The sequence below is a fragment of the Taudactylus pleione genome, unplaced genomic scaffold (genome assembly GCF_031769625.1).
Source record: "Taudactylus pleione unplaced genomic scaffold, aTauple2 ptg000296l, whole genome shotgun sequence".
Classification (NCBI taxonomy): Eukaryota; Metazoa; Chordata; class Amphibia; order Anura; family Myobatrachidae; genus Taudactylus; species Taudactylus pleione.
In genome coordinates this window covers 11,372,177-11,388,352 of record NW_028284698.1, presented here as the reverse complement: position 1 = coordinate 11,388,352, position 16,176 = coordinate 11,372,177, and the positions used below count along the sequence as shown (strand labels likewise).

Below are 16,176 nucleotides of genomic sequence, written 5' to 3'. Positions count from 1 at the left end.
GTGCATGCCCACCTATAGTTTTATTTTTAAAGAAGGGAAAGGGGCTGTAATTCACCATACTTGATGATTTTATGGCACACTTGCCTTCTCTATTAGGGGCCTATTCATTAACACTAAATGGCCCGATAACCATGCGGAAACGCTAGTTTCCGCATATATTATTTACCGGGCCATTCATCATCAGGGGTCAGTTAGGACCACCTGATATTCAATTTGCTTGCTTGAACAAGCGCCATCTTCAGATGGCGCTTGCTCTCGGATCCCCACTCCTTCCTATGGGCAGGAGTTCCGGGGATGCGAAGAGGGATTCCAGCAAATCCCTCATCACCTCACTACTTCCCCGGCAGCTGTGCGCATGCGTAACCTCAGGTCACGCATGTGTAACTGGGATGACGGGGAGGAGGTAAGTAACGCAGCTACTTCTGTAGCTGTGATACTAACCGAGGAGACAGCTGCTTTTCGTAGCAGCTGTCCCCGCACCGGAGCGATGACTAATTGCTCCAGTGTCAAGTTTCCCGCACTGCGAGTTGGATACTCAATTCTCCCTCACAGCAAGATGATAACATAATCATCGGGGGCCATACGGTGTCCGATGATGAATAGGCCCCTTAGAATGTCTGTGAGACCCCACGAATGTAGGCGGAGTTCACCCACGCTCCCAATTCATGTCCACTTCTCCAGTCAGATAAGGGATGGGGCTGTGATGATGCAATTAAATATGAATCTCCTTTATTTTATTACAGAGCAAATTGTGGCATTACTCCAAAGGTGGCAAGGCTTTTTACCTTTTAGTAAATAGACCCCATAGGCCGCGATTTAATTTAATGCGATGTTGATTAGCCCTGGGAGGGAGCTCCCGAAGCTATTCATTTCAACGCAATGTTTGATCGGGCTAAAGGATTTATTCTCGCACTCTCCTGGGATGCGAGGAGAAATCAGACAAAGTGCAAGCCGCACAGCTGTTATCCAGCTTAGCGCGGCGCTAACACCTGCGCGGCCGGCACTTTAGTTGGAGAATGCCTGTTCTCACGACTAAACAACCAGTTGAAGTCACGAGAACCATCATTCTCCGACACGTGTTGAATTGAATAGCCCCAGGAGCTCCCTCCCGGGGCTATTCAACATCGCATTGAATTAAATTGTATTAGAACTGTGTGATGGACAAAGAAGAAAATACAATTTAAAAAAAATATTTTTCAATAATTAAAAGTAACAAATAATAAGATCAGTTTCAACACAATATTCACCTGCAGCAGAAATTAATTTTATGGTTGGTGCATTGGGGCTGTGACTTCATTAACCCTTGCTAACCCTCGCTAGCTCTGGTATCACAGTCATGGCCGAAATATTGGCAGTTGTGTCCTGCTACCATAAAACACGCCTTCATTCAGTTGGTGATGGATGGTGCGAGTTGAAACACTTGTACTGAACTGAGTCTGAAGGTAAACTTGGAACTTTTTGGAAGACAATTGAGGTGCTTTCGCCACCATCTATTAAGTTTTTCCAGCGCTATGGGCCTTACATTTTCTGATAAAATTTACATATAGAAACAGGTTGAAATTGGAACATCAAGGTCTCTGGAGACTGGTTTGTAGCCTTGAGATTGTCAGTGCTTAGCTACAACCTCCTGTCTGACCTTTTCTGACAGTTTTCTTTTCTCCATACTCATCGTGGTACCCACAGCAACACAAAACAGGAAATCAAGACCTTTTCTTTGATTTCATAATCTTTTCGCTAATTATCTTGTAGATGGAGTGATTTTTTTTTTTAAGGCAAAAGTTTTATTGTATTTGTCCAATAGAAAAATGACAATACAATGGATAAACACAATACTGAGTGGTTTTTATAGGCACATGCAATTCACCACATACAAGTTTAGTTACAAAGTGAAGGAGAGTTCCCTGCTTGAAGTCTTAATTGTTTCTGAATGTTCTAAAAGGTGTCAATAATTGTGTCCAGGCTACCTGAGGAGTTCTTTGTGGTATAAGCTAAGACTTAGTAAATTTTTCACCTTTTGTGCTTTATTCTACTGCAAACCAAAGAAGAGTGTGGATACAAAAAATATTCTTAAATTTCAACAATTTTCTCAAAGGAATTGGAAAAATCTGCAAAGGCGCCAATATTTGTGGACTTGACTGTATATAAAAGGACATACTGCAAATGTCAAATTATAACCCTGGTTGCGCTTTTGAAAATACTCTACAATTGGATGTGTGCAAGAATAATGCTGGAACTTGAGAAAGCACCAAGAACAGCAACTAAATGAATATTATGTATATATCTGAGTTATGAGAAGTCTTTTTGAGCTAGATATGTTTACACTCCTGAAGAGACATTTTAATGCAAAATTACCACATTGTATAAGAAACCTCTGCGGAACCCTGTTAAATATCAAATCAATGCAGAGAACATGAGGTTTGAAGAAAAGTACTAGAACCTACCACAACATCATTTTACAACCTTATAATTCTCCTGCTCTTTCTGTAAAAGAGAATTGTCAAATCTATTTGATTTGTCACTTTAAAATTGCAGAGGAAGAGGGTATATTAGCAAGAGGACCAATCAGAAGCCACATTCTCTTGGTTCTTGCATTTGATTAGTCCTCTTGTTCACACCTTCCCTTCAGCAGCATCACACAGACTAGGAGAATCTGCAGGTTAATACCAGTTTAAGGCTACATGGTAGTCTGGCCTTAATGTCCAAGTGAGGGAATTATTCATTTTAGTAAGAGCACTGGCATTATGTAGTGAACATACACAGGCACTGTTTTGAGGGGTGTGCTATTATTGGTCGAAATTCAGAATATCGACACAATTATGTCAACCAATTTTCAATACCAAGAAAAGTGAAGAAGGCACATTACATGGAACTGTAAAAATATAAATAGGATATTTAGGCATATTAACAAATTATCTATATACAGGTTTATTGTAAAAATAATTAGTAGCTATTTATTAAATTAGAATTAGTTGAATGATTCAGCAAAACACGTCGACATGGACATTATGTTGAAAACCAATATGTCGACGTACAGTTAGATTGACATGGTTAAAATGAGAGCACATTCAGAATGTTGATATTTAACATGTCGCCATATGTTTTTTTGCTTATTTTAGCCTAACTCCTAAATCTAACCATAAAACTCAACGTAAAACCATATGTTAACAATATGGTGTCGATATGTTAAAAGTCAACATTCTGAACATGTTGACATTTTAGTTGTCAACCTAACGTCCATGTCGACTTTATGACTGTTGATATTCAGAACCTGTCGACATTGTGATGTCGACCTTCTGAATGTCGACTAGCTGACCGGATACCATTTTGAGCATGTACTGCTGATAAAGTCAAATTCACATTTGCCTAGTTCAATGGTCCCCAAACTGGGTGCCGTGGCACCCTGGGGTGCCTCGGGTTGCTGGTCCATTACCAAATAAAATTATATTTAGTCAGTGTGATAGGCAAAACCAGTGCTAATGGCTGGAAATTAAAAATATGTGGACAATAAGAAGTGCAGCCCTGTCACCCACCACATAACTGAACCAAAGGGTGACATATAAGCACAGTTCACTTCATTTAATCTTTGCTGAATCTCCCAATTAGTAACTTTTGGCTCAGGAGTGCCGTGGAAAAAAATGCTGATACTCTAGGGCCCCGTGATTCAAAAAAAGTTTGTGAACCACTGGCCTAGTTATTAATAAAATCCATGGTAATTTGCGTTAGAGAGGTTGTGCTTTTTTGTACCACTCTCGGCCTTTCTTATCACAAAGAGTAGTCCAACTGATGCAGGGAGCTGTACTGTGCTGTTAGCTTACAGTACATGGGAAGAGAGCATCCAGTACTCCTCTATAAAGCTGAATAGAGCTGCAGGAAGCACACCCTCTTCCTGCACTGTGCTCCTGTTTCTCAGTTAATAGGGGGAGGTACTGGGATAGGATCCCATCATATTGTTTTGTAGGAGGGCACAAGAAAAAAAGACAAAACTCCAAAAAAGAACATTGCCCCCCCAGCCATTAACGTATGTAATCATGCCCTGATGCAAGGAAATAAATATTTTCCTCTACTAGAGAAAATTTGACTGTGTTTATTATATAAATTATTTCAACTTCACAATTAACTGACTTACTAGACACACATCAACCTAAATAACAATATAATAAATCTAAAGTATTGTCCAGTTGATGAGAAGGGGGTGTATATGCAGTTATGCACACACAGCACTATTTAGACATGACTTTGTCCAACAAAACTGCTCACATTGGGGCAGAAGTATCCTTATTCTATACAACACACTGTTATGCACTGTGGGACAGAGGTGAGGACAGGTGAGGTATGGGCACAGGCAGACACTATCACAGATATAGATGAGAGAGGATGATTCAGCAAATGCATTTCCATCTTACAGGGCTGTGATGTTGTATATATAAATGGGAAATCTGCCCCAGCTTGATTTATGCCATCTTCAGTGCTCAGTTGACAAGAAAGACATTTATGGACACTCTTCCTCGTGGCTTACATGTACAGAGGGAGCTGTGGAAGATGATAAAGGCACTTTTATCACTCCTCCATTATTACTTTCCCATTCTTTTTTCCAAAGAAATCTAAGAGACCACTGACCTCACACAACTAGCTGCACCCTCATCTAGACACATTTTTTAACCCTTCTACCATACTTACTAACAACTACAAATGCAATGTAGCATAGTTTCATCCTGTTAGCTAAACATTGATTATAACGATGTAGATCCACTCCACTCTATGAATAGTCCTGTCTGCACTACCATAGCCACAGCCAACCTTTTGATTACCATATGTCATGGAAGACATGTATCATACATCTTCTTCTCTCACTACCATAACTTTATTTTATTTTTGTCCATCTGGGATCCTGGTTTTAACTTTGTGTTTGTTTTAAATATATGTTGAAAATGATTACACCTGTGATCTCTTCATAGCAAAACCAAGGTCTCCACCCAACCTTCTCCCAGTGCATATTCAAAGTGAAGTGAAATTGCCACTATAGAACGGCTCAATAAAAGTGGTATTCTCTGTCTTCTGTCACACAGGGAATCCCAGAGCAATGGGCTAGATTACTGCAGACCTCAAACATCACCAAACTGGAGCAGAAGAAGAACCCTCAGGCCGTGCTAGATGTCCTCAAGTTCTATGATTCCAAAGAGACTGTGAACAACCAGAAATACATGAGCTTTACATCTGGAGGTATATCAACAAGAAAGTTTTTTTGTTTTTCTTTTTCTAAAGTTAAATATATATTTTGTAGACACTTACAGATCATTTTATATTATAAGATCTAAAAGTAGCATGTGTGCCGTGCTAAGTTATCAGCAGCTCCGGGAAGGTTTGTAAATGATGTGAGCAGAAAAGGAGCGTTTGTAGGGTGTATATTAATAATGTCAGTAGATGTAAAATGGTGGATAGATAAAAATAAACATAAATGAAACAAAATAAAAATGAATATAAATAAATAAAAGCAGACAAATAAAAATGAAGAGTACAACCAAGATAAATAAAAATGAATGAAAAAGAAGAAATGCACTTAAAAATTGACAATTGGTGCATTTTGTCTGCACAGACTATGTTTATGCTCTTTTTTGGATATATTGCGGGACCCGGGTGAATTTCACTTTTATTTTTCTGCTTCTATTTATTTATATTTATTTTTACTTTGGTTTATTTTTATCTTCATATTTATTTTTATTTTATTTATCCACCATTTTACATTAATCTATTGATATTATTCATATACACCCTATAAGCGCTCCTTCTCTGCTCACATTATATTATAATATCTACCCATTAATTTTCCACCCTGTTACCTAACGTATGGGGTTCTCGCCTCTACATCATTGGGGATCATGAATCTATTGAGTCCCCACAATAAAGGGTTGCTTTAGACAGTTGCCTCTCTTAACTAACAGAGCAGCAGTGAATGATTCAAAACTCGAGTACCCCGCAAGCCAAGCCCTTTATGGAACCTGCCTCCTGCTCCTGTCATCATACCAGCTAAGGTCCCAACATCAATGCTTTTACAATAGGATCTCAGATGTCATTGGCCTAATGAGGTTATCAGCAGGCGGAAAGGACATGTGCAAATAGCTTAAAATTTAAGCCTATCAATCCCTCCATTATGGTACTAGATAGAAACATGAATCTCAGTAACTCATGTAGTGAAGGGTCCATTTTGAAGGGATCACCATAATTTTGGTTAGGGGGAAGGTGGATAGGTTTTAAAAATATTGACTTTAATGGTGAAATTAACATGCAACAATTACAACAGTGTCGTCCAGTGGTCAAAATGGAAAATGGCAGACTGATTACTGGAACTTTGTTTTCCGTTTATAATAATATCTATTATTATACATCACTATAGTGTACTAAAGGTAATGAGTTTTATTTTCAGTGTATATTTGGATTTGTAATAGGACTTTCAGATGTCTTATAATTTACAGTGATAAAAAATATATCTTAACAACTTTTGGATGGCAACCCTTATTTCCTCAGGCCAAATATTTGTTCAAAGTGACACTGGTAGACATTGTAAAATAGAGATGAAAAGATCTTGTTAGATATGATATTTTCAAATTGTTAATTATATCAACAAAAAGTTATAAATGACAAGGAAAAGTTAGTTGTGTTAAAGCAAAATCTAAAATAGTAGTAAACTTTAAGTAAATATTAATTTAAAGACAGTATAAAAAACACAAAATAAAAGAAAACTTTGAAAAAGAAATGCAGTATTCTTTATGCCCAGTTTAACATAAAAGTCTTAGAAAACAATATTTAAAAATGTAGTGTATAATCTCTTTTCCACTGCCGCTAAAAGCCGGGTTATTGCTGTGTAAACCCGGGTTGCGGCTCAGTGGAATAGGTCGACTTCTCGGGCCTCAAGCAGGGTTTTTTACACGTAAGACCCGTGTAACACCCAGTGGAAGCGGGTATCCTGGGTCATCTGACCTGGGTCCCGTTCACAGCATAGGGAGAGCCGCTTTTCCAGGCACTTGGAGATGATGTAATCTCCAAGCGCCGGCAGAGGCAAGCCCTGGCAATATCCAAGTCCAGCCTGCTGTGTAAACGGGGTTCAAGCAACTGTGACACAGCTTGAAACCCGTGTTCAGTGTCCTGGACTGAACCCTGGATTTTGGTGGAAAAGAGAGATAAGTTTACTTTCATTTTAAACTTTTATCCCCACCTCACTTTGATATGCCAGTCCTATGTATTGTTCACCAAATAAGTATTGCCAACCTGTTTTTAGGTTATTTTGTTAATAATTAACTTAATGTGTATTCATGTGCTCAGTATCTCAGAATCAAGAGTGTTTAGAATATTTTTCAGACACTTTACTATAATAATACTGCCATTACTTGGATTTTGTACAGAATTACAGTATATATTACATTTGACATCTCATTAGCGTTATTTTCTTACTGCAGACAAAAGCGCACATGGATATATAGCTGCTCACTCTTTGGTAAGTCGTGATTATATTTGTACTTTGTTATCATACCTAAGTTCTCTTGTAACTAAAATACCTGAGTCTGAACCAATATTCATCAGGTGAAGGAATAACAGTCCGGAATGCTTGCAGTGTTTAGCTTGTTAGTATAAGTGACAACATGCTTTTCTGTCTGATCTTCTGGATATCATGGAACAATACCATTTCTGTCCATAACCAGTACAGCTGTGGGATCCAATTGTATAGATGGCTTTGAATTGAAGGTTTTTTTGGATAAGGTAGTTTTATGTAATTTTGAAATCTCATGCCTGCTATTAATGTCATTTAACAAAGGAGCTCTGCATTTCCCCATACTGCCCCTGGTATTCACAATCTTAACACATTGTGTAGCAGTGCTACTCACAGCGACTGTAGGCAATCATATTGATAAGTCTGAAGAGCAGGATTTAGTCACTTTTCTGTTTTTAAGGCTTGTGGAGTTTTGGATGATGATTTTTAAGATTGTAAACCAGAGCGTTCAGAGATTATGTAGGAAGTGCCAGCCCTACAGAAGAATTTTTTACTGGATTGAGCTCCTTCGATCTTGGGGTGGCTGTTTCATTAATTTCCTGTTTAAGGTCTTCCTAGTCTACCTGATGGGAGACCTACTTGTGAGATGAGACAGTGCATGTCTAATGGTAAAGAGAGGAGTGATAGCTAGGCCCAGCCACTATTTGGGACTTGGGTTTCTGAGAATGATTCTCAGGTGAGTCCTCAGCGTTACGTATCCACTGCTGGCTTCTGTTGGGGGAATCGTGTCCCATCTATCTGACTCACAGAGGTGCTGTCTACATATAAGATTTGTTTCCAAGTGTTTATTTTCACAGCTATGCTTAGCTACTTGGAGCCTAGCAGGAAATAATAATGAGGATAAATAAGACATGATATATAATATCCGGAAAATTAGAGAGAATACTTCACATTCAAACTCTTAGGGCTTCACAATTCAAGATATTAAATGCAAAACATCTCTCAACAGATAAGTTGTCTTTATCTATCATACCTCTAGGATTGTTATCATACCCTTTAGTTCATGGACCTGATGTCTAAATTTAGGAAAATGTACTGCAGCTGGATAGTCTTCATCTAGAGGTTTATTCTGTGCCTGTCGTTCAATTGCAACCTTAATAGTTCTCCTGTGTTTCTGAAAGCGCTTTTTGAAATCCCTTTTGTTTCCCAACTTATATCTTGGCGCAGGGGCATTTAAGAAGATATACGCGGATATCAGTGTTGCAGGTGATAAAAACAGATATAAAAAATGTTTACCACTGTAGGGATGTGAGAATTGTTTGCCTGTAATGAGAGAGTTGTATATATGCCAGTTGCAGCACTTAAATCAATGTTTTATATATATATAGATAATGATACCTTTTATTTTTACATTCATCAACTGGAAATGCTCCAAACAAATTGATTCCTACATATTTCACCCCCTTAATAGAGCTGGTGGGAGCTTCTATTTAATATGGGAGCTAGGTTCCTATCAAATGCAATAATCTTTGAGCAGTTGTTAACTGCTGATAATACATTATAACTATTACAATTAAATTTCTGTACAAATGGGATTCTCCGTGGGCTAGTTCTGGCATCATTAGCGATAATGCATAAGAAAGTTTCCTCTAATGCCCACCTTAGCTATCCCTTCTCTAACAATTTTCAGCTATCTTAACATATTAACATGTTATAATTCTCTCTCGTTCCTTGCTACAGTTGTTACATACTCTAAGAAACTGAATGAAAGGGATGCTTCTCTTTACGTGTTTGACAGCGTTTAGATCTGTCCGTTTTTATATATATAAAATAGTCTTTGATTTGCTCATGAACCAAAAGCGAACCTCTCAGATGAAATATCTAGGATAGATGCAATTCTATCCTCAATTTGATTATGTAATATGATAGAGGACTTCGGGATGTCACGGGAGCCCCCCATACCATAAGCAAGTCCTTATTGTATTGTCAGTATAATGTGGCATAGCGCTGAAACAGAGACTAAGGCAAGATGTAAAATTCTTGAGCTATCCCATAAAGAGGCGCAGCAGTACTACCCATGGCAGTCCCGAATGTTACTGTGTGCGGAGAACATTCCTTTTGTTCTTTGTGCACATTTATACAATCAGAATGAGCATGTTTTAGCGCAGACTGCTTATATATAATTATATATATTTGGCATAAAATTAAATGTAGAAAAATTAGAAATTTGGCACTTAGTTGGTTGCGCCAAAATGATAATATCCCCGTGCAATATAGTATTGCAAACTCTTGGCCCAGTTACATTAGACCCAGAATAAAACTGTAAAGGACCAGTGATGGTAAGTAAATAGGTGTATCGAGCCACAAAACCATATATGGTCTCTCACTGCACTTGAAGTAAAAGAATCCCATTTTATTACCAAAAATGACTAAATACACACAATCAAGGGCAAAACTAGCACAACAATGATTGAATTAGCAGCTCAAACTACAGATGTGTCCTCATACACCTACTGTAGCCACGCCATTCGGCGCGAGGTGCTTGGTGCAAATTAGCCGTCTGGTCCTGTGCAAATCATCTTGCGCTGGGCGTCTTTTTTTGCATCTTTTTTGCCCAACACTTGTATATTTGTGTGCAAATTAATCTGTATACTAAGCACTACGGACCTTGGCATGGAGGAAAAACGCAGCCGATGCATTTCGTATTCAGTATTTCGTATTCAGACTCAGTCTTGCACAGATATACAAGTGTTGTATATGAAATGAATCAGTGTAGTCTCGTGAAGCTGTTTGTGATGCATTTTAGAGCAAAAAACAAAAGGCACTTTGCGCAAGACGGGTTTTGGCACACGGAGAAGGGTTTTTTGGCACAACTGCTACAATAGTGTATGAGGACACATCTGTAGCCAGGACAAACTATATCCTATTACATTCTTGTCACATTATATTAGTACCTATCAGCTGTTTTTCATAAAATGTAACATATAATATAGAACTTATTGGCCTACACATGGTGGAGGCAGCCATTTTACTGCATGAAAAACAAAACACGGATATACCTACGCTGCATCTACGAGGGGAAATGGATGTGTGGTAACTTTGCCCATTTTGTGGGCTGAACCATATTCATCCTATTAGTTCACAAGGAGCTAGACACATCACTGAGGCATGAGACACACAGAGGATCAGATGCTCCACCTGTAATGAATGAGTGGTTGTTAGTCAAAGTATATCCCAATCTGATGATAATAATGACCATAAATGCAATAAAGTTATTGGTTTTATTGCAATTACACACACTATATGGCACACAATAAACTACACAATTATTTAAGTTGTAGGCCTTTCCCTTGCATGCAGTCATATAGTTGGATGTATTGTTGCCCAGAATATAATGTATGGATGTAGTACAGTAGCTGAATTATTATTGCTATGTTTGCTCAGTCATAGTCAGGAGCAAATATAGAGCAATATACTAACCTCCTTGATACCTCCCTTCTGTTCCAGAACACAAAGACTGCATCAGAGCCTCCTCTGGCTCCTCCTGTCTCAGAGGAGGAGGATGAAGAAGAGGAAGAGGAGGAGGATGAACCCCCGCCTGTGATTGCCCCGCGTCCTGAACATACAAAATCAGTAAGTGGCAAGCAAAAGCATTCTATCAATATAATATACCCACACCATCATAAATACTCATTCTGCACTGTTATTAGTAGACCATGAAAGTTCATCCTTCTACCATATAGGCAAAGGAGGATCTGATACCTGGAGTCAGTGGCGGTTCAAGGCACGGGCTAGCAGGGCCGTCGTCCCAGAGTGCCATAGCCTGAAGGGCGTATGCCTGCGCCCTGTCAGAACATTATTTTAGAGACACTCACCACCACCCTCCTGGACTGTGATTTGGGAACCTCTGTTCTAGTTCATTAATTCATCCCAGTATCAATCAGTACTCATCACATACAGCAGCTGCCAACATTTTTAAACAATTGTCCTTGATACTGGTGGTCATCTTAGAATGTTTCTTGCAATGCAGTCTATGCAGCCCTTCATGTACTATATTCCACATGACATATTTAGTAATCACCATTACTTTTTTTATCTTTGATAATTAGAAACTTATAACGATTACAAAATATAAATATACTCTGAGAATTGCATTTTATTTTTATAATTATAAAGTTATACTAGCAACTAGTCATTATTGAAAACTGCTAAGATTTCTAAGAAATAAAACTCCATGGGCAAAACTTTAAAACCTCTGACCTGTCCTGGAAATTTCATCACCAATTGAGCCTCGCCCACTACATCCTCAACCACTTGAACCTTGCACAGTACAAAATGTCTATACGTTCATTATTTCCATAGACATCTCTTTCAAGATAAAATAATAAAATGAAACACTCACCAGTGTAACAAATTACCACAAAAATTGATTTGAAAGAGCCTTGATCTAGTAATACAGAAGTACAGAACATTATTCTTAATGATATATATAAATGCAATAAAATTTTGCAATCAATAGAGGTTTTTAGCATAATCATGGCCAAGGTTATGGGCCTACCCACCATATCCAGGTAACCCCTTTCGGGTAGGTCCCTAACATACTAGGGTTCAAATCCAGAGCGCAGGACCCCCCAAAACTGGGGCAGCCAAGCTACCCCAGGGCACCACCATAGTAAGAAAAGTGCAGTGTAAAGAGATAGTTAGGAGCAGCTGCATATAAAGAATGAAAATAAAAAAGTGAAGTACATATTTATTAAACACACAGTGAAGGGTTAAAATGTGTTATAAAGGAAAATGTGTTATAATGCGGTGCCCTGAGACAGATCAGCCAATGCAATCCAGGGGGACCCACGCCCCAAAAATGAACCAAAGTTGCACTACAGTATATAACTTGTAGGACTTACCTAGAATTGTGCCTAATACCAGTGTGCATATACATTACCATACTCCATGCTTTTAAACCAATAAGGAAGGGTGCTAGTCCACTGATCCAGACTGAGGGCGTCTCCTTTCCCTCAGGTGTGCAATAAAGCACATTAAATGGAGTATATGGGAAAGATTTCTGTACTGCACAACCTGAATATATATATATATATATATATATATATATATATATATATATAAAATGGGAGGTGCTACCTGATGAGACTAATTGCAGGCACAGAAACAGATAAATCTCAGGTGCACAACTCCAAATTATTAATGATATATATAAATGCAATAAAATTTTGCAATCAATAGAGGTTTTTTGCATAATCATGGCCAAGGTTATGGGCCTACCAACAATATCCAGGTAACCCCTTTCGGGTAGGTCCCTAACATACTAGGGTTCAAATCCAGAGCGCAGGACCCCCCAAAACTGGCCCAGCGAAACTGCTCCAGGGCACCACCATAGTAAGAAAAGTGCAGTGTAAAGAGATAGTTAGGAGCAGCTGCAGCTGCATATAAAGAATGAAAATAAAAAAGTGGAGCCCTGGGGAAGCTTAGCTGGACCAGTTTTGGGGGGTCCTTGATTGCAAAATTTTATTGCATTAATATATATCATTAATAATGAGATTTGTCTGTTTCTGTGCCTGCTATTAGTCTCATCAGGTAGCACCTCCCTTTATATATATATATAGTCAGGTTGTGCAGTTTAGAAATCTTTCCCATATAATTATTCTGTTTGCCATCAGATTGGGCTGACAGGGTCCAATAGTATCATATTGGCCTCTAAGTGTGAGACTTGTTCTAAGCTCAGTGAGAACCATTTCCCCTTTTGTGCTCTTGTTTGACATGTTTATATGTCATATATACACAACAACATGTTTAAATCATCCTTTGTTGAAGTCACTTTCCATAACAACTCTATGTAGCCCATGCTCTCAAGGATATAGCCACGTCAATTCACTGCCTTTATTTATTTCTAAAGCCCTAACTATATCTAGCCTTGCTCAAATTCCTACTGAGAACTCCAATGTACATACCCTCCAACTAGATTGTGAGCTGAAAAGCCCTCTGTCTTTTGGTAATGGCATGCTTCAAGTTCTCCCAGTATTTACACAATAAAAAAATTAGAGTTTGCGCTGCACCAGGTGCAGAGAATGTACTTATTCTGTAATGTCACTGGCCTGCACCTAACTACCTGTTGTCTGCACCAGTTCTGTGCTCTCTGGAAGAAGGCACAGTGATGTCACAGCCTTACAGAAACAGCTTTTCCAATGGGGCACTGTTCTCCTCCGCTGAATGTGACCCCATAATTCCACATGTAATTCATTGTTGTCTTAGATTTCCTTCACAAGGCAAAGACAGCCTTTAAAAACTATTTTCTCTCACTTGTTTTTTATGCAAAACTAAAGGCTAGATTGAAACATAAATAAATTACATATGATGCAAGAAAGTAACAATGAAGCTTATGATACTGATCAAAAACAAATTTCTGTATGAAGACTTATATTGCAAGTCAGTGGGCATCTACTTTACAGTGTCCAAAGTGGGCATCACATTCAAAAATTCCTGAGACATAAATAAAATAAAATAACCTATCTTTAAAAAAAATAAATATGGCGAAATAAAACATTCTAGACAGTAAATAGTAATAATATCTGTTGCACAGGGTTCCATGCTAACTTGCACTTCTCTAGAGTAAAACAAAAGAAATTCTATATATTTTCAAAATGACCGTTTTCTAGTTATCTAAAAGAAATGTAAGTAAAAAAAATTTTTAGGAAAAAGTCCGCAGAACCCACTGCACCTCCATCCATGGACCTGGGGTAAGAATACTGAGCATTTTCATTTTGGATGAATAACTAACATTTGCCTTTTCTGCAGATTTATACTCGATCTGTCATTGAACCAGTAGCTGTTTCTGCACCAGCTAAAGAGGCCTCCACTTCCCCTGTAACCACACAGCCAGAAAACTCAAGCACGAGCACTTTGTACAGGAATACCGACCGGCAACGCAAAAAATCAAAGATGACAGATGAAGAAATCCTGGAGAAATTAAGTATGTTCTCAGAATTGTAACATTATTTTGCCTTTTCCTGGAAAACATCCATAACAGAAATATCCGAGCTTACAGGCCTCACACACAGAGCAAGGGTCAGATCACTGCATGACAAGTGGGATTATAACACAATCTTATTCAGCTTGTACAGTGCAGAGACTCGCTGTATTGGTTGTCATAAAAAACAAAAACAAAGTTCATTCATCAGAACCCAAAAGACAGAAGAAATAATGGTGGTAGTATTGCATTTTGAGTTCTTGCGTGCTCATGGTACGCTCGGATACTACAATTTCTTCTGCCTCTCACCTTCTGAAATCTTTACCTGTATTTCCATCACATAGAATAGGAAACCGTATCATATTTTCGTTTTCTATGTACAAACTTTTCATGTAGCATGTGGGGCAATAAACATTTCCAGAGCAGCTTTCACTAATTAGATTGGCTTAAAGGGTTGCCCACTATAAGCCGTATTCAGTTTTAGCAGAGCTGCGATACTTTTCCGCATCCCGGACTGTTCGCCTACTTCACCTGTTTTGTAGGCGGAAAAGTATCGCGCGTGACCCCGCTTTACCCCGTATTCAATTTGAAAGTATGCGAAAACGGGACCCGGCGAAACTTGAACAGGCGGAAAGTACTGTCAGATTTGGGGAAATCAGTCTGACACCCCCCAAAAGATGCTCTGACATGGGGGTTTCCTATGGTACCCCCAGATTTGGCTTGCTGAAGGTTTTTGGTCTTTTTAAACGGGCTCAATAGCTGCTAAATAGCGTTTTTCTATACGTGGTGCAGAATAGTATTCAGGAGTATTTTTTCCAGAAAATAAGTTATCCCAGCAAATTTAGGGTACTTGAAAATGGGGGTTAGCATATTTAAAAGTTTCTAAAGTAAAGTTGGAAAAATCCACCTGCCGCAATCAAAAAAACACTTGGGGCATACTTGGGGACCCCCCCAGAGTCAAGTTCGCTAGTTTTTAACTTTTTATCCCAACATTTTTTTTTCACCCCCTTTTTCAAAGTCATTTTTGGGGTGCCCTTAAGTGTTTTTTTTTTTTTTATAAATTGACAGTTTACCTTTGGGGAACTGTCTGAAGCCTGCAGGGGGGTTCCTGCAACGTTGCACCCAAAAACCCCATTTCTGCACTTTTATCCGCCTGCTATTCATAGGCGAAACTTTTTCGCCTATTACATTGCATTGACTTTCCGCCTAGGCGGAAAGTCTTTCAAATTGAATACAGATTAAGGTCAAAAGAGGCGAAAATGACATCATCGGCGAAAAAGTATCGCGGATCCGGACTTTTGCCTCAAATTGAATACGGGCCTATATATGAACAATCCCTATAAAACAGGGCTCTTCCTCCAGAAATGAATTGCCCCTCACCTTACCTGATGCCGAGAGTTGGATTACGCTACAGCTAACCGAAGAGAGCAGTATTTGTGTATCTTTGTGAGCAGGGTACTTTTCCTAACTAGACACAGTCAGTAATTTCATTAATTCAGTATATTATCCAGGCAAAGCAAAGCATTTAGTGATGCATTTAGGTAGCGCGACGTGACCGCAGTGCTTTCAATTATTGCCTTTGCTTCCAGTTCCAGCAATCACCCCAAACAAGGGGCAGTTTGTTCAATGAGTCTTTCTGATGGAATCAGATTTTCTTGGGTATGATGGCAGCTTTGAAGCCCACGTGTAGAACTATTGTTGGTTACTGTGG

At 38.7% G+C, this 16,176-nt stretch overlaps 1 protein-coding gene across 3 annotated transcripts in view; it reads left to right on the top strand.

Moving 5' to 3' along the window:
* Positions 1 to 16,176, top strand: part of PAK3 (p21 (RAC1) activated kinase 3) — a 247,733-nt gene that overhangs the window by 197,798 nt on the left and 33,759 nt on the right. For 2 of the 3 annotated variants that reach the window (XM_088482920.1, XM_088482921.1), the window contains exons 4-8: positions 5,067 to 5,220; positions 7,452 to 7,489; positions 8,711 to 8,749; positions 10,991 to 11,116; positions 14,294 to 14,468. In XM_088482920.1, coding sequence (XP_088339046.1) covers positions 5,067 to 5,220; positions 7,452 to 7,489; positions 8,711 to 8,749; positions 10,991 to 11,116; positions 14,294 to 14,468 — 532 coding nt within the window. The remainder of the gene's footprint in view (positions 1 to 5,066; positions 5,221 to 7,451; positions 7,490 to 8,710; positions 8,750 to 10,990; positions 11,117 to 14,293; positions 14,469 to 16,176) is intronic. The other variant, XM_088482922.1, reaches the window with a different exon arrangement.